At 42.7% G+C, this 19,650-nt stretch overlaps 1 protein-coding gene across 3 annotated transcripts in view; it reads right to left on the bottom strand.

The window, feature by feature from the left end:
• Positions 1-3,343: 3,343 nt before the first annotated feature.
• mcph1 (microcephalin 1) overlaps positions 3,344-19,650 on the bottom strand; it is a 433,479-nt gene continuing 417,172 nt past the window's right edge. For all 3 annotated transcript variants that reach the window (XM_070884907.1, XM_070884910.1, XM_070884908.1), the window contains one exon: positions 3,344-3,708. In XM_070884907.1, coding sequence (XP_070741008.1) covers positions 3,656-3,708 — 53 coding nt within the window. In that variant the 3' untranslated portion in view covers positions 3,344-3,655. The remainder of the gene's footprint in view (positions 3,709-19,650) is intronic.

Here is a 19,650-nt window from a genome sequence, read left to right as displayed (position 1 = left end):
GGAGAGGCCGAGTAAATTACAGGCCTGTCAGCCTAACCTCAGTGGTGGGAAAATTATTGGAAAAAATCCTGAAAGACAGGATAAATCTATATTTGGAAAGGCAAGGATTAATTAGGGACAGTCAGCACAGATTTGTTAAGGGAAGATTGTGTTTGACTAACCTGATTGAATTTTTTGAGGAGGTAACCAAGAGGGTGGATGAGGATAGTGTGTACGATGTAGTATATATGGACTTTAACAAGGCTTTTGATAAGGTCCCACATGGTAGACTGGTCATGAAGTTTGAACCCATGGGCTACAGGGCAAAGTGGCAAGTTGGATCCAAAATTGGCTTGGAGATAGGAAGCAAAAGGTAATGATTGATGAATGTTTTTGTGACTGGAAGGATGTTTCCAGTGGGATTCTGCAGGGCTCAGTACTGGGTCTCTTGCTTTTTGTGGTATATATCAACGATTTAGATTTGAATATAGGGAGTATGATTAAGAAGTTTGCAGACGGCACTAAAATTGGTTGTGTGGTTGATAATGAAGGGGAAAGTCATGGGCTGCAGGAGGATATCAATCTATTGGTCAGGTGGGTAGAACAGTGGCAAATGGAATTTAATTCAGAGAAGTGTGAGGTGATGCACTTTGGGAGGGCTAATAAGGAAAGGGTATACACATTAAGCAGCAGGCCACTTAATAGCGTAGGTGAATAAAGGGACCTTGGAGTGCTTGTCCACAGATCCCTGAAAGTAGCAGGCCAGGTGGATAAGATGGTTAAGAAGGCATATGGAAGGCTTGCTTTTATTGGCTGAGGCATAGAATACGAGCAGGGAGGTTATGCTTAAATTGTACAATACTTTGGTTAGGCCACAGCTGGAGTACTGCGTGCAGTTCTGGTCGCCGTATCATAGGAAGGACGTGATTGTACAAGAGAGGGTGCAAAGGAGATTTACTAGGATGCCGCCTGGAATGGAAAATCTTAGTTATGAAGACAGATTGGATAGGCTGGGTTTGTTCTCATTGGAACAAAGGAGGTTGAGAGGAGACCTTATTGAGGTGTACAAAATATTGAGGGGCGTGGACATAATGGATAGTAAGGGCCTATTTCCATTGGTGGAAGAGTCTATTACAAGGGGGCATAGTTTTAAGGTGGTTGGTGGAAGGTTTAGAGGGGATTTGAGGTGGGGGGGCTTCTTTACGCAGAAGGTTGTGGGGATCTGGAACTCGCTGCTTGGAAGAGTGGTGGATGCAGAAACCCTCGCCACTTTTAAGAGATGGTTGGATGAGCACTTAAAGTGCCATAATCTGTAGGGTTACGGAAGTAGAGCTGGTAATTGGGATTAGACTGGATGACCTTTTGTTGGATGGCGCAGATGTAATGGTAAGTACTGCAGGGATTTGAATATGGCCAAGGTGATCTCCTGGACTAGTTTTCATCGCCTGGATGGGTCGGAGAGGAATTTTCCCAGATTTTTTCTCCCAAAATTGGCCTGGGTTTTATCTGATTTTTGCCTCTCCCAGGAGATCACATGGCTCCAGTTGGGGTGGAGTGTAAAATGTTTCTGTATAAGGGATGTCGTAGTTGTGTGAGGCAGACTGGTTGGGCTGGGTGCTCTTTGCCTTTCCGTCATTGCTCATAGGTTTATATGTAACCTTTAGGGCTGCTGACCAAGGGCTATGCGGCTCTGTGTCGGCCGGCGTGGACACGATGGGCCGAAATGGCCTCCTTCTGCACTGTAAATTTCTATGTTTCTATAAGAAATAGGAACAAGAGTAGGCCATTCAGCCACTTGAGTCTGCTCCGCCATTCAATAAGATCATGGCTGATTTTCAATCTCAACGTTCCTGCACTATCCCCATATCCCTCGATTCCTTTAATGTCCAAAAATGTATCGATCTCTGTCTTGAATATACTCAACAACTGAGCATCCACAGCCTTTTGGGGTAGACAATTCCAAAGATTCACAACCCTCTGAGTGAAGAAATTTCTCCTCCTCTCAGTCCAAAATGGCTGACCCCTTATCCTGAGACTGTGACCCCTGGATCTAGACTCCTCAGCTAGAAGAAACATCCTCCTTGCATCTATCCTTTCAAGCCCTGTAAGAATTTTGCATGTTTCAATGAGTTCGCCTCTCATTCTTCTATACTCTAGAGAATGTAGGCCTGGTCTATTCAATCTCTCCTCATAGGACAACCCCCATCACTGAAATCAGTCTGCTGAACCTTCGTTGCACTCCCTCAATGGCAACAATATGTCCTTCCTTAGGTAAGGAGACCAAAATTGTACACAATACTCCAGGTGTGGTCTCACCAAAGACCTATATAATTGCATTAGGACATCTTTACTTTATACTCAAGTCCTCTTAAAATAGCAAATGGTATGTTGGCCTTTATTACAATTGCTTGCTGTACTTACAGGTTAACTTTCATTGATTTGTATACAAGGACACCCAGATCCCTCTAAACACCAACATTTCCCAGCCTCTCATCATTTAAAAAATACTCTGCTTTTCTATTTTTTCGACCAAAGTTGATAACTTCACATTTCTCCACATTATATTCCATTTGCCATGTTCTTGCCCACTCACTTAGCCATTCTATATCCCCTTGAAGCCTCTTTGCATCCTCCTCACAACTTACATTGCCATCTAACTTTGAGACCAAGTCTGCAGATGTCAGTACTGTCTGAGCACTGCTGTCTACAGCACAGTACAATTGAGTTACTGAGAGCCGTATTATACATGTAATTCTGTTCAGCCTAATTTTCTCTGCAATAATTTGTATGCAATAGCTAAAGTTCATGATACCAAATTTATTTTAATTGCATAGAATAGTCATTGCTGTTCGTTTATTTTCACTACACAACAACCTTTTGCCAATGTAGAGACGAGTGAATTGAATCAACTGTTACATGGTATGCAGCCAGTGCTGTCATGGCAGATTTAGTCGTGGGTGTACTGACATCATGTATGGAATGTTTTCATCCAGAGAATTCGTCAACCCCTAGAACATTTTAATTTTTGCCACCTCATTTAGTAATTTCCTTGTTATATATAAATAAATATTTTCTGGACCAAAACATTTAACACTGCATTACTTGCGGTAATCGATGAAAAATATACTTGTTTTTTTGATCTACTATTAAACATTAGCAGATGGTTTCATGTGCTTATATATCCCTCCCTTCACTATTTGATCACCAGTGTTTAACATAACTTATTTTAAACAGGTAAATCAGGAGAAAAAGCAATGTCGTGCGAACACATTAAATGTTCACCTGCCGAGACTCCCAACTGTAACTTTCAGGCTATTGTTAACAGTTAATCTTTAAACTAAGAGACTAAATTGACAACTGAGAATATTTTTATAACAACTTTATTAAAACACGTGTAAAAGTCCATAAAACATATTCAAGCATTTTAAAATCATACTACACGCAGAACAATTCAAAAGGATCGATGGCACTTCAATTTACGGGTCTTTTCGCTTTTTACAGCACAATATTGTGTCACGTATAATCCTGATTAAAAGAAATGACCAGAAGTCGTCATTCGTTTGTAAAACATGACCTGTTTTTCTTATGTATCGGCTTTTCTAAAAGAGATAGCGAATAAGTTAACAGACTGAAGCAGAGTCGTCTTCTGAAGCAGTTTAATCATCAGGATTTTCATCTATTCTAGTGTGTAGCTGTCAATGGAGCAGAGCTCATGTCGGGTAATGCAATCTAGAGTGTGGGAAGAGAAAAAGGAGAAAGAATTAGTGGGTTGATTGTTGCAAAGAGAAGACAAATGCAACATCTGTAAAAATCTTACTGTCTTAGGACAATCAAAACTGAAGGAAGAGCTTGCATTTATACAGTGCCCTTCACATCCTCAGGGCATCTCAGTTCATTTAACAGCTAATATTGTAATGTAGGAAATGCGGCAGCCAATTTGCCCACAACAAAGTCGCACAAACAGCAATGAGATAAATGACCAAATAATTTGTTTTAGTTGTTGGTTGAGGATAAATGTTGGCAAGGTCTCTTGAAGAACTTTCCTGTTCTTCTTTGAATTTATTGAGATATTTTATGTGCACCTGAGAGGGCAGGCGGGGCCTCAATTTATCATCTGATCTGATTTAGCCAACTCCGTCAGTACTGTACTGAAGTGTCATCCAAGATTATGTGCTCAAATCTCTGAAGTGGGATTTGAACCCATGACCTTTCGACTCAGACGTGGAAGTGCTATTACTTAGCCAAGACTGACTCCAAAACTCCATCATTTTGGTATGAACATTCTTGTGTGTCGATGACATCGCCTTCATCTAGTGCACCTCATTATTGTTGTGGCCCCATACACAGAAAGATACAGGATGTAGGTCCAGCTTGAATGCCATTGTTTTGTCAGTGTTTGTCTCAAAGATAACACAAAAAGCCAGGTCTGCTCATGTGGCTGCAGATTTTGCCATTTTCTGTTTGGATGACCACTGTTTAGCTAGACCGACTCCCCTCTATAATGTAATGCTTTCAGTTGAAACACCAGTATGTTGTCCCCTGAATCTGTCTTTTGTGCAGACAAGACACACGTCGGGGACAAAATGCGAGTTTGACCTGTCATGATATTATGTTAAGCACTATTGATGAACTAATTACAAATCCTTACAATCGAATGACCCTATGAGCTTGAACAATGACAACAACAAAAGAAAATGGGCCGCAAATTTGGCCTCTCCTGGTGCGTACGATGTGCGCACATGTCGGAAGAGGCCCCGCAAGTTCCTGGTTTAGGTGCGCGAAGTGCATGTGCCTGAGCCCAGCACTTGCTTTCGACAGATCACATGCATGGTATTGGGGATAATGTACTGATGTAGATAGAGAACTGGTTGGCAGACAGGAAGCAGAGAGTCGGGATAAACAGGTCTTTTTCAGAATGGCAGGCAGTTACTAGTGGGGTGCCACAGGGCTCAGTGCTGGGACCCCAGCTCTTTACAATATACATTAACGATTTGGATGAAGGAATAGAGTGTAATATCTCCAAGTTTGCGGATGACACCAAACTGGGTGGCGGTGTGAGCTGTGAGGAGGATGCGTCATGTGCATGGATTGACAGACAAATGTAAAATAGCAACGAAATTCCATTTTTAGATCAGTCATGATCTTATTGAATGATGGTGCAGGTTCAAGGAGCTGAATGGCCTACTCCTGCTCTTATGTTACTATGTTTTATCCAGGCATTGTGATATTCTGTGTGCAACACACTTCTGACCAAGTTTTCTTGATCTTGTACGCTTTGTATGTGCTTTGCTCCCTGATTACACAAGTCTCTGGGTGAAAATACAGAATTCCACCCCATAATGTTCAATACAAGTTGTATTTTACTGTACATGCAAGGGAAAATTGTTTTTTTCTTAAATGATACGATATCACAACCTTTATTATTTTTTCACCTGTGTTGCAAGATTTTTCCTACATTACGCAACAGTGACTACACTTCAAAAAAAGTACTTCATTGGCTGTAAAGTGCTTTGGGATGTTTGGTGGTCGTGAAAGGCACTATAGAAATAAAAGTATTTATTTCTTTCATTTTGTGCATCAATCACAATACGACTGAGCACAAGTAATAACATTTATTTTATAAAGGACGATCTATTACGTGAGCTTAATTGAATGGCTTAGTTCGTTTTCATAAATAATTTGAGCTATTGCTCAAATCAGAATCAATGAACTGAATTAGTCTTCTGCAACTCACTTTCATCTATTATGTATTCCGTTGGAAAGTTGCTTTTAAATCAATAGTTAGATGCAGTTACAGTTTTTAATAGCAACAATCATTTATTGTATTAGCTTAGATCCAAATCCAGTGTAGATTTCAGGACCACATTCACAACATTGTCTACAGTCACACAATTCAAACTTTGCCTTTTGAAGCGAAATTTAAAAAATGAAAATGTTAAATAAACTTTAAATTGAAATTAAAAATTGTTCTAATTTGGAAAAAACAAACTGTATCTGACAAATCCAATAGAGTCCTTTGATAAAGGAAATGCTGTGTGCATAGATTTTTTTTTTAAAAAGGTGCTGTGAAGGAGGCTTGTTAAAAAAAGAAAGAACTTGCATTTGTTGAGCCTCTTTCACAAGCTTAGGATGTCCTAAAGTGCTTCACCATTAATTAATACTTTTGAAGTGGGGGTCACTATTGTAATGTAGGGAAATATAAGAACGAGGGGCAGGAGTAGGCCATACGGCCCCTCGAGCCTGCTCCTCCAGTCAATAAGATCATGGCCGATCTTTGACCTCAACTTCACTTTTCCACCCAATCCCCATATCTCTTACTTCCTTAGTACCCCAAAATCTATCTATATATTTGAGTACATTCAAGACGTAGATCGATAGATTTTTGGATACTAAAGGAAGCAAGGGATATGGGTATAGTGTGGGAAGGTGGAGTTGAGGTATGAGCCATGATCTTATTGAATGGTGAAGCAGACTTGAAGGTGCTGAATAGCCTGCTCCTGCTCCCTGTTCTTATGTTATTCCTATTTCTTATGTTTTTATGTTCCCAACCTTGAATATACTCAATGACTGAACATCCATAGCCCTCTGGGGTAGAGAATTCCAAAGATTCACAACCCTCTGCGTGAAGAAATGTCTGCTCAGTTCAGTCCTAAATGGCAGACCCCTTATCCTGAGACCATACCCCCTAGCTCTCGACTCTCCAGCCAGGGGAAACAGCCTCTCAGCATCTACCATGTCAATCCCCCTCAGAATCTTATATGTTCCAATGAGATCACCTCTCATTCTTCTAAACTCGAGAGTATAAACCCATTCTATTCAATATCTCCTCATAGAACAACCCTTTCATCCCATGAATCAATCTAGTAAACCTTCAGTGCACTACCTCTAAGGCAAGTATACCCTTCCTTAGGTCTGGAGACCAAAACTCTGCACAGTACTCTGGATTTTAGCAAGGCTTTTGATAAGGTCCCACATGGCAGACTGGTCATGAAAGTAAAAGGCCATAGGATCCAAGGCAAAGTGGCAAGTTTAATCCAAAATTGGCTCAGAGGCAGGAAACAAAGGATAATGGTTGATGAGTGTTTTTTGACGTGAAGGCTGTTTCGATTGGGGTCCCGCAGAATTCAGTACTAGGTTCCTTGCTTTTTGTGGTATATATCAATGACTTAGACCTGAATACAGAGGGGATGCCTAAGAAGTTTTCAGATGATACTAAAATTGGCTGTGTGGTTGATAATGAAGAAGAAAGCTGCAGATTGCAGGAAGATATCAATGAAATGGTCAGGTGGGCAGAACAGTGGCAAATGGAATTCAATCCGGAGAAGTGTGGGGTAATGCATTTGGGGAGGGCTAACAAAGCAAGGGAATACACATTAAATGGTAGGACACCGAGAAGTGTAGTGGAACAAAGGGACCTTGGAGTGCATGTCCACAGGTCCCTGAAGGTAGCAGGCCAAGCAGATGAGATGGTTAAGAAGGCATACGGAATAATTCCCTTTATTAGTTGAGGCACTGAATACAAGTGCAGGGAAGTTATGCTTGAACTGTATGAAACACTAGTTAGGTCACAGCTAGAGTACTATGTGCAGTTCTGGTCACCACATTACAGAAAAGGTATGATTGCACTAGAGAGGGTACAGAGGAGATTTAAGAAGATGTTGCCTCGACTGGAGAATTTTAGCTATGAGGAAAGATTGGATAGACTGCGTTTGTTTTCTTTGGAACAGAGAAGGCTGAGGGGGAACCTTATTGAAGTGTTTTAAATTATGAGGGGCCTAGATCGAGTGGATAGGAAGGACTTACTTCCCTCAGCAGAGGGGTCAATAACCAGGGGGCATAGATTTAAAGTAATTGTTAGGAGGTTTAGTGGGGATTTGAGGGGAATTTTTTCCACCCAGAGGGTGGTGAGGGTCTGAAACTCACTGCCTGAAAAGGTGGTAGAGGCAGAAACCTTCATATAATTTAAAAAGTGCTTAGATATGCACTTAAAGTGCCGTAACCTACAAAGCCTCGGACCAAGAGCTGGAAAGTGGGATTAGGCTGGATAGCTCTATGTTGGCTGGCACGGACACGATGGGCTGAAATGGCCTCCTTCTGCTGTAAATTTCTATGATTCTATGATTCCAGGTGTGGTCTCCCCAAACCTCTCTACAATTGCAGTGAGACTTCCTTACTTTTGTACTTTAATCCCTTGCAATGAAGGCCACCATGCTTGCCTTCCTAACTGTTTGCTGTACCTGTACAAGGACACTCAAATCCCTCTCCGCACTAATATTTAATAGCTTCTCACCATTTAGACAATATTCTGTTTTTCTATTCTCTCTACCAAAGTGAATAACTTCACATTTCCCCACATTATACTCCATTTGTCACCTTCTTTCCCACTAACTTAACTTGTCGACTAACTTAACTTGTCTATATCCCTTTGAAGCCTCTGTGTGTCCTCACAGCTTACTATCCAATCTAGCTTTGTATCAGCAGCAAACTTGGATACATTACACTTAATCCCGACATTTAAGTCATGAATATAGTATGTAAATAACTGAGACCCCAGCACTGATCTTTGTGGCACCCCATTAGTAACAGCCCGCCAACCTGAAAATGACCCTTTTATTCCTACTCTCTATTTTCCATCTGTAAACCAATTCTCTATCCATGCTAATATAGTACCCCCAACCCCATGAGGCCTTATCTTGCAGCACCTTATCTAATGCCTTTTGAAAATCCAAATATACGACATCCACTGGTTCCCCTTGATCTACCCTGTTAGTTACATCCTCAAAAAACTCCAATAAATTTGTTAAACACGATTTCCCTTTCATAGAATCATGTTGACTCTGCCAAATCATATTATAATTTTCTAAATCCAGTTACCACTTTCTTAATGATGTATTCCAGCACTTTCCAGACAACAGATGTCAGACTAACTTATCTGTAGTTCTGTTTTCTCTCTCCCTACTTTCCAGAATAGTGATGCTACATTTACTACCTTCCAATCCAATGGGATCATTCCAGTATTTAGGGAATTTTGGAAGATCACAAACAACGCATCCATTATCTCTGCAGCCACCTCTTTTAGAACCCTGAGATATAGGTCCAAGTGATTTGTCAGCTTTTAATCCCATTAATTTCTCCAGTACGTTTTCTTTACCAATATTAATTACTTTAAGTTCCTCATTCTCATTATACCCTTTGTTCCCTATTATTTCTGGTATGTTTTTGTGTCTTCTACTGTGAAGACAGATACAAAATATTTGTTTAAGGTCTCTGACATTTCTTTACTTACCATTTTAATTTCTTCTGTCTCAGCCTCCAAGGAACCCATGTTTACTTTCGCTACTCTCTTGCTTTTTACATACTTGTAGAAGCTCTTACAATCTGTTTTTATATTTCTTGCTAATTTATTCTCATATTCTACCTTCTCCCTGTTGACCAATTTTTTGGTGATCCTTTGCTGATTTCTACAACCCTCTTAATGCTCAGGCTTACTACTCTTCTTGGCAACTTTATAAGCCAATTCTTTTAATTTAATAGTATCCTGAAGCTCTTTAGTTAGCCCTGGATGGATTACTTTTCTCGTGGGGTTTTTATTTCTCAATGGCATGTATATTCGTTGAAAATTATGAAATATTTCTTTAAATGTTCACCATTACTGATCTACCGTCACATGTTTTAATCTACTTTACCAATCTACTTTAGCCAACTTGCCCTTCATACCTATGTAATTAGCTTTATTTAAGTTTAGACTCTAGTTTCGTATTTATGTCACCTTGAACTCAATGTGAAATTCTATCATATTATGATCCCTCTTCCCCAGAGGATCCCTTACTATGAGATTATTAATAAACCCTGTCTCATTACAAATGACAAGATCTAAAATAGCCCATTTCCTGCTTGGTTCCACGATGTCTCGAATACATTCCATGACTCGTCCTTCAAACTACAGGAACTCCTTCACGGCAAATGAGCCAAAGGTGGGCAGAGGAAATGTTACAAAGACGCCCTCAAAACCTCCCTGATAAAGTGCAACATCCCCACCGACACCTGGGAGACCCTGGCCAAAGATCGCCCGAAGTGGAGGAAGTGCATCTGAGAAGGCGCTGAGCACCTCGAGTTTCATCGCCGAGAGCATGCAGAAATCAAGCGCAGGCAGCAGAAACAGCGTGCGGCAAACCTGTCCCACCCACCCTTTCTCCCAACGACTATCTGTCCCACCTTTGACACGGACTGGGCTCTTGTATTGGACTGTTCAGCCACCTAAGGATTCATTTTGAAGAGTGGAAGCAAGTCTTCCTCGATTCTGAGGGACTGCCTATGATGATATGATCTATCTCCCTTTTTTTCTCTTGGCTTCTCTTGCACCCTTCTCTCCAGTGACTTGCCTTTCCTGTTACCCAATCATTCTACCTTTCAAGCTTTTCCTCTTGGGTATTTTGTTCCCCAAACCCTTATCCCACTTTATCACTGCCTTCCTACTCTACAGTCACTATCCCTGGCTGGATTCGCCCTTGCTTAAGTAGGAACAGTGTCCTGTAAAAGTGTCCGAAAGGTTGCCTTCGAGATTCATAAGGGAATCTATCTGTGGATGCCCATACAACATGGAGTTAAGCTGCTGAACTGAGTGCTAGGAAGTAATAGCTAATACAGACTTTTAAGCGATTAAGTCATGAAGTCATTATCCCTGGCTCAAGTCCAGGAAAGAAGCACTTAGTGAGTCGTGAACAGGTCATGCCCCTCATATTTGTGTGGGCTTCTTTGCCCTGTGAGGTGGGGGGGGAGGGGAGGGGAGGGGAGGGAAGAGGAGGGCTGTTAGCTGGAAAAGTGGAGTCGACCCATTTGTAGATCAATGCTTCAGTACTGATTTGCTGGGGATGAACGACACAAAGAGGAGTGAGCCCTTCGGACAGATAGGTCACTCAAAAGTAGAGTTTTTTTTAGTCTTTGGTAGATGAAGCAGTCTCTCTTATTCTCTGTGTTAATTATAAGAATACTATTATTTCCTTTATTCTTTTTATGCAAGAATTTTTACCTAGCAGATGATCACTTTTGTTCACCATTCATATACTTGGGAATTGGAAGTACAATTTCAAAATTTGCAGATGACACCAAAATGGAGGTATAGTTAATACTGAGGAAGATTGCGATAAAATACAAGACAACATTAATAAACTTGCAGAATGGGCGTGTAATTTACAAACAAATTTCAATATAGATAACTGTTTTTCAGTTTTAAATACCAGGGAGGGTGGCGACTTCTTGGAGGAATGCAGTAAGAATCAAACACCACAGGAGATTTGACTGCACCAGGGAAAAAAGAAAGAGTATAAATGCAGTAGTCATAGGGGATTCAATAGTTAGGGGCACAGACAGGCATTTCTATACACCCGAACGTAATTCCCAAATGATATGTAGCCTCTCTGGTGCCAGGGTAAAGAATATCACCAAGCGGGTGCAGGAAATTCTGCGAGGGGAAGAGGTACGCCAGAAGTCGTGGTCCATGTTGGAACCAATGACATAGGTCGAAAAAGGCCCTTAAGGCAGAGTTTCAGGAGTTAGGAAAAAGATTAAAAACAGGACCTCAAAGGTAGCAATCTCAGCATTACTCGCAGTGCCACCTGCTAGTGAGTATAGAAATAGGAAGATAGTGCAGGTAAATACGTGGCTCGAGGAGTGGTGCAAGAGGGAGGGTTACAGATTCTTGGGAGGTTGGGACAGGTTCTGGGGGAAGGGGCACCTGTACAAGATGGATGGGTTGCACCTGAACAAAGCCAGGACCACTGTTCTCGCTGAGAGGTTAAGTAATACTGTTGGGGAGGGTTTAAACTAATTTAACAGGGGGAGGGGAACTAGAACATAGCAGAAATGAGATCCGAAGACAGAGATATATAAACAGCAGTAGAATTAGAAATAGCACAATTGGGGAAAATAGTAAAAGTGACAAAGGAGGTATTAAATTGTATATTCCTAAATGTCCATTGTGTAACTAAGAATGTTGGTGAGTTGCAGGTACAAATTGCTACATAGGATTATTATGACGTGCTTGCATTTAGAGACATGACTCAAGCAAGGCCTTAATATTCTTAATGGGTTCTTAATATTCCTGGTTACTAAGTATTAGGAATGATAGAAAAGGAAAAAGAGGAAGGGGCATGGCAATATTGATTAATTTCATGTTACAGTTCTAAGTAGGAAGGATTCACTAGATGGTTCTCGGACTGTATCTATTTGAGTTGAGGGAGAGGGGGAGCTGTTACATTGTTGTGAGAATTTTACGGAGTTCCAAATAGTGCGAAGGAGATAAAAGAGCAAATTTGTCAGCAAATTTCAAAGGCTTGTGGCAAAAAGAGAGTATTATTAGGAGACTTTAATTACCCTAAGAGAGACTCGGACAAACATAGGTGGTGAGGAATTTCTGATATGTGTACAGGAAAACTTTCTCGATCAGTATGTCTCCAGTCCAACAAGGAAGGAAGCCGTGTTGTGTCTGGTTTTGAGAAATGAAGTCAGGCAAGTGGAGTGTGTTACAGTAGGAGATCATCTCACCTAGTGACCACAACATCATTCGATTTAAAGTAATGACAGAGACCAAAACATATCAAAGGTAAAAATGCTCAACCGGGGAAAGGCAAATTTCAGTGATTTAAGGGGGGACCGAGCACAGGTTGATTAGGAAAGGTGATTTCAGGGTAAAGCAGTAACAGAGCAATAAAGAGCGTTCAGGTACTAACTAGGCATATTCCATTGAAGGGAAAAGGTCGAATATCCAAAGCTAATGCACCCTGGATGACAAAGGAAATAAAAGTTAAATTAAAACAGAAAAGGCGGCTCATGACAAATGTCAGAAACAAGATTCAGTTAACAACCAGAAAGATTATGGAAAGTACAAGAGGGAATTAAAAAAGTTAATATGGGAGGCAAAGAGGGGTTATGAAAAAGATTAGCAGGCAACATTAAATTGAACCCTAAAACATTTTATAAACATACAATGTGTAAGCAGTTACTTGGAAAAAGTTGGGCTTAATAAGGACCTAAAGGTCATAGCTAAAGTATTAAATGAGTACTTTGCATCTGTCTTCATGAAGAAAGCAGATGATGTGAAGATTACACTAAAGAGGAGAGTGAAGTTATGGACAGATTATTAATGCATAGAGAGGACATACTAAAAAGATTAGCATTACTGAAAGTTGGTAAGTCACCTGGTCCAGATAGAATTATTAAGAAAATGGACGAAAATGACAGTATGGATACAAAACTGGCTTAGTGACAGGAAGCAAAGGGTGGTGGTGGTGGATGCTTTTCAGACTGAGAGGTGGTCTGCAGTGGTGTTCCCCAAGGATCATTTTGGGTCCTTTACTCTTTTCAAATTTGATAAATGACCTTGACTTGGATTTAGAGAGCAGCATTATAAAATTTGCAGACGATATGAAACTTGGCAGGTAGCAGATACTGATGAGGATAGTCATAGGCTTCAGGATGGGCTAAACAGAAAGGAGAAATGGGAAGAAGGAAGAGTTCAATGTGGACATGTGAAGTGATGCACTTTAGGAGGACGAATGTGGAAAGACAACACTAAAAATGGCACCATTTTGAAAAGTATAGATGAGCAGTGGGACGTTGGTGTCCATACATACAAATCCTTAAAGGTGGCAGGGCAAGTTGACAAGTTGGTTAAAAAAGCATATGGGTTACGTGGGTTTATAAATAGAGAAATAGAATATGAAAGCAAAGAGATCATGCTAGAACGTTACAAATCACTGCTTCGGCCGAGTTAGAATATTATGTACTATTCTGGACATCACACTTCAGGAAAGATGTGTTAGAAAAGGTGCACATAAGATAATCAGGATGTTACTAGAGATGAGGGACTTCAGTTATGAGGGGAGGTTGGAAAAGTTAGGACTGTTCTCCTTGGAACAGAGAAGGTTAAGAGCTGACCAAATAGAGGTTTTCAAGATGATAAAAGGGTTTGATAGGATGGAGAAAAATTATTTCCTCTGGCAAATGGGACAGTAACTCGAGGTCATCGATTCAAAAGCATTGGCAAAAGATCGAGAGGGCAAGTGAGGAGATTTTTTTCATTGAGAGTTGTTGGGATCTGGAACGCTCTACTGAAAAGGTGGTGGAAGCTGATTTCATAAATAATTTTAAAAAGGAGTTGGACAGGTACTTCAGGATGAGGAACTTACAGGGTTACGGATTAAAAGGAGGGGATGTGGGACTAAGCACGACTGCTCTTTCAAAGAGCCAGCACAGGCACAGTGGGCTGAATGGCCTCCTGTGCTATGAGTTTCTATGATTCTATGATAAGTGTGAGGTGGTGCATTTTGGTAGGAAGAATAAGGAGGCCACATATTGCTTGGAAAATAAGTCTAAATATGGGTAGAGGAGCAAAGGGATCTAGGAGTACAGATGCACAAATCGCAAAGTAGCGACACAAGTTAATAAGGCCTTTAAAAAGGCAAACAAAGCACTGGGGCTTAATTTCTAGAGGGATAGAATTGAAAAGCAGAGAAGTTATGTTAAACTTGTATAGAACCTTGGTTAGATCACATTTGCATGTGCAGTGCACAGTTCTGGTCTCTATATAAAAAAGATAGAGGCACTGGAGAAAGTGCAAAACCGTTCACAAGGATGATACCAGAATGGAGAGGCTATACCTGTCAGGAAAGAAAGAACAGGTTGGAACACTTTTCTCTTGAAAATAGAAAGCTGAGGGCTGATGTGATAGAGGTCTTTAAGATTATGAAAGGGTTTGCTAGGGTAGGCGTAGGGAAGATGTTTCCACGTATGGTGGAAACCAAAACTAGGAGTCATAAAAATAAGATTAAAAAAAAATTTGTTCCAGGATGTGGGTGTTGCTGGCAAAGCCAGCATTTACTGCCCATCCCTAATTTCCCTTGAGAAGGTGGTGGTGAACCGCCTCCTTGAACCGCTGCAGTACTTGTGGTAAAGGAGCCCACAGTGCTGTTAGGGAGGGAGTTCCATAATTTTGAACCAGCATCGATGAAGGCAATATGTTTCCAAGTCAGGATGGTGTATAACTTGGAGGGGAACTTGCAGGTGATGGTGCTCCCATGCATCTGCTGGGCGTGTCCATCTATGTGGTAGAGGTCGCGGGTTTGGGAGCTGCTGTTGAAGACGCTTTGGCGAGTTGCTGCAGTGCATCATGCAGATGGTACACACGTGGTGGAGGGAGTGAATGTTGAAGGTGGTGGATGGGGTGCCAATCAAGCAGGCTGCTTTGTCCTGGATGGTGGTTGAGCTTCTTGAGTGTTGTTGGAGCTGCATTTATCTAGGCAAATGGAGACTATTCCATCACAGTCCTGACTTGTGCCTTGCAGTTAGTGGAAAGGCTTTAGGGAGTCAAGAGGTGAGACACTCACCACAGAATACCCAGCCTCTGACCTGCTCTTATTGCCACAATGTTTATGTGGCTGGCCCAGTTAAGTTTCTGGTCAATGATGACCCCCAGGATGTTGATGGTGGGGGATTCGGGCTATTGGGACCAATGGGCCTCCCTTGGCATTCTTCAAAGGACCCATTGAAAAAGTCATCACACACATTCTTATAAGCAACAAGCTCTAAAGCCCCATCCACCTCTCTTGCAGACCTTCCTTCACTGGGGTAATCTCAACAACCGCCACTTTACCATTTAGCTCAGTCCAATCCCTACTGCCTCCTCGGATACTGATAGCGGATCAACAATCACCACTCCTCTCTGCATTTCTTCCCAGAATATGGATGATTGCATTGACTGCATGGCTTTCACGGAAACGTGGTTCACGGGTCTTGCCCCTTATTGAAGCTTCCCTGCGTGGCTATTCTTTCTACTCGCTGCCCTACCCAAACCACCGTGATGTTGCTGTGGGTGTTGTCACCAAATCAGACCTTGGTCTCTTCCCCCTACTCCTCTTTTCCTCCTTCGAGCACCTCAATTTGCTCCATCATTCTCCTGTCCTCCATAAACAACTCCCTCATATAAACTTTGCTACCCATATTCATGACCACCCCCTCGATCTCATCATCTCACATGACCTTCATCACAGACAAGGCCTTCGCTGACCACTTCCTTGTGTCTCACACCACCTACATCCCTATACCCCCTTCTAACACTACTTAGTTCTGTGTCCACCTCTAAAAACATCTCTCCCCTAAGTTACCTATAACTGCACTTTCAACTCCCAACTGCTGAGCCGCTGGTCTTCCATTCGCCAGATACTTCCCCAACTGTTGATTTATTCAACCACTCCCTCACCTCCACCTTTGATGCCCTTGTCTCCAGTAAAACCCATACTCTATCCCAAACTGTTTGTTCCCTCTGGTATGCACCCCATCTTTGGTCCATTAAGTAAAAAAGACCCAGATTTGAGCATATCTGGTGCACACTGGTTTAGCCAGATTGAACTAGACCATGTAAAGCACCATCAGACCTCACACTCCTCACTCACAAAACTATTACTCCAGGATCATCCCAGAGCACAAAAGTAAGCCTCAGCTTCTTTTATCCACTTCAAATCATCTCCTTAAACTCCTCTCTCCTGCCTCCTCCATCCTCAGCTTCAATAACAAGTGTGAGGTGCTCATGAACTTATTTGTTACTAAGACTGAGACCATCCGTTCAGCTGCTTTCCTTTGCCCACCAAGCCAAACCTCCTCAAGCCATGATCCCACATGCTTTTCTAGTTTCTCTCTCATCTCCCCTCATGCCATCTCCGAGTTCATCTTATCCATTGGACCAATCTTCTGCCTCCTTGACTCCATTCCCACTAAATCGCTGAACACCCAACTTCCCTTCCTGGTCCACGTGCTAGTTGACACAAGAATTAGGAGCAGGATTAGGCCATACAGCCCCTCATGCCTGCTCCTCTATTCAATAAGATAATGTCTGATTTTTGACAACTCTATATTCCTGCTCGATCCCCATATCATACCCAGCCAAGTCGACCATGCAAAGTCCTTTTCACCAACATCTGGGGACTTGTGCCAAAATTGGGAGAGCTGTCCCACAGACTAGTCAAGCAACAGCCTGACAGTCATACTCACAGAATCATACCTTTCAACCAATGTTCCAAACTCCTCCATCATCATCCCTGCCCTGAGTATGTCCTGTCCCACGGGCAGGATAGACACATCAGAGGTGGTGGCACAGTGGTATACAGTTGGGGGGGGGTTGGGGGTGGGGGCGGGGGGGGAGTGGTCCAGAGAGTCCTCAACATTTACTCCAGACACCATGAAGTCTCATGGCTTCAGGTCAAGCATGGGCAAGGAAACCTCCTGCTGATTACCACCTACTGCCCTCCCTCAGCTGATGAATCAATACTTCTCCATGTTGAACACCACTTGAAAGAAGCACCGAGAGTAGCAAGGGCACAGAATGTACTCTGAGTGGGGGACTTCAATGTCCATCACCAAGAATGGTTCGGTAGCACCACTACAACCGAGCTCACCGAGTCCTGAAGGACATAGCTGCCAGACTGGGCCTATGACAGGTGGTGAGAGAACCAACACGAGGGAGAAACCTACTCAACCTCGTCCTCACCAGATGCATCCATCCAATTTCAGCATTGGTAACAGTAATCATCGCAGTCATTGTGCAGACAAAGTCACGTCTTCACAAGGAGGACACCCGCCATCGTGTTGTGTGGCACTACAACTGTGCTAAATGGGTTAGATTCAGAACAGAACTAGCAGCTCAAAACTGGGCATCCATGAGGCGCTGTGGGCCATCAGCGTCAGCAGAATTGTATTCCACTACAACCTGTAACCTCATGGCCTGGCATATCTCTCACTCTACCAGGGGACCAACCCTGGTTCAATGAGAAGTATAGAAGGGCATGCCAGGAGCAGTGCCAGGCATACCTAAACATGAGGTGCCAACCTGGGGAAGCTGCAACACAGGACTATATGCAGGCTAAAAAGTGGAAGCAGCATGCTATAGACAGGGCTAAGCGATCCCGCATTCAACGGATCAGATCAAAGCTCTGCAGTCCTGCCGCATCCAGCCGTGAATGGTGGTGGACCATTAAACAACTAACGGGAGGAGGAGGCTCCATGAATATCCCTATCCCCTATCCTTAATGTTGGCGGAGCCATGCACAGAAGTGCAAAAGACAAGGCTGAAGCGTTTGCAAGCATCTTTAGCCAGAAGTGCAGAGTGCATGATCCATATCGGCCTCTTCCAGAGGTCTCCACCATCACAGAAGCCAGTTTTTAGCCATTTCGATTCACTCCACGTGATATCAAGAAGTGGCTGAACACACTGGATACAGCAAAGGTGATGGATGGGCCCCGAACAACATCCCAACTGTCGTGTTGAAGACGTGCTCCAGAACTAGTTACGCCTCTAGCCAAGCTGTTCCAGTATAGCTACAACCTTGGCTCCTTTCTGACAATGTGGAAAACTGCCCAGGTATGTCCTGTCCACAAAAAGCAGAACAAATCCAATTCGACCAATTACCGCCCCATCAGTCTACTCTCAATCAACAGCAAAGTGATGGAAGGTGTCATCGACAGCGCTATCAAACAACACTTACTCACTAATAACCTGCTCACTAATGCCCAGTTTGGGTTCTGCTAGGACCATTTTGCTCCAAACCTCAATACAGCCTTGGTCTAAATCTGGACAAAAGAGCTGAATTCCAGAGGTGAGGTGAGGTGAGAGTGACTGCCCTTGACATCAAGACAGCACTTGACTGAGTGTGGCATCAAGGAGCCCTAGGAAAACTGAAGTCAATGCGAATCAGGGGGAAAACTCTCAATTGGCTGGAATCATATGTAGCACAAAGGAAGATGGTTGTGGTGGTTGGAGGTCAATCATTATAGCCCCAGAACATTGCTGCAGGAGTTTCTCAAGACAGTGTCCGAGGCCCAACCATCTTCAGCTGCTTCATCAATGACCTTTCTTCAATCATAAGGTCAGAAGTGGGGATGTTCGTTGATGACGGCAGTGTTCAGTGCCATTCACAACTCCTCAGATAATGAAGCAGTCCATGTCCGCATGCAGCAAGACCTGGACGACATTCAGGCTTAGGCTGATAAGTAGCAAGTAACATTCATGCCACACAAGTGCCAGGCAATGACAATCTCCAACAAGTGAGAGTCTAACATTGCCCCATGACCTTCTACGGCATTATCATCGCCGAATCTCCCACCATCAACATCCTGAGAGTCACCATTGACCAGATACTTAATTGGACCAGCCACATAAATACTGTGGCTATGAGCAGGTCAGAGGCAAGTATCTCACCTCCTGACTCCCCAAAGCCTTTCCACCATCTACAAAGCACAAGTCAAGAGTGTGATGGGATACTCTCTACTTGGCTAGATAAGTGCAACTCCAACAACACGCAAAAAGCTCAATACCATCCAGGACAAAGTAGCCCGCTTGATTGGCACACCATCCATCACGTTAAACATTCACTCCCTCCACCACCGGTGCATCGTGGCTGCAGTGTGTACCATCTACAAGATGCACTGCAGCAACTTGCCAAGGTTTATTCGGCAACACCTCCCAAACCCACGACCTGTACCATCTGGAAGGACAAGGGCAGCAGGCGCATGGGAACACCACCACCTCCAAGTTCCATGCCATCCTGACTTGGAAGTATATCACCGTTCCTTCATCGTCGCTGGGTCAAAATCTTGGAACTCCTTAACAGCACCGTGGGAGTA

The sequence above is a fragment of the Pristiophorus japonicus genome, chromosome 7 (genome assembly GCF_044704955.1).
Source record: "Pristiophorus japonicus isolate sPriJap1 chromosome 7, sPriJap1.hap1, whole genome shotgun sequence".
NCBI classification, from domain to species: Eukaryota; Metazoa; Chordata; class Chondrichthyes; family Pristiophoridae; genus Pristiophorus; species Pristiophorus japonicus.
Note: the sequence above shows the minus strand (reverse complement) of the source record. Positions and strands in the feature narration are given on the sequence as shown.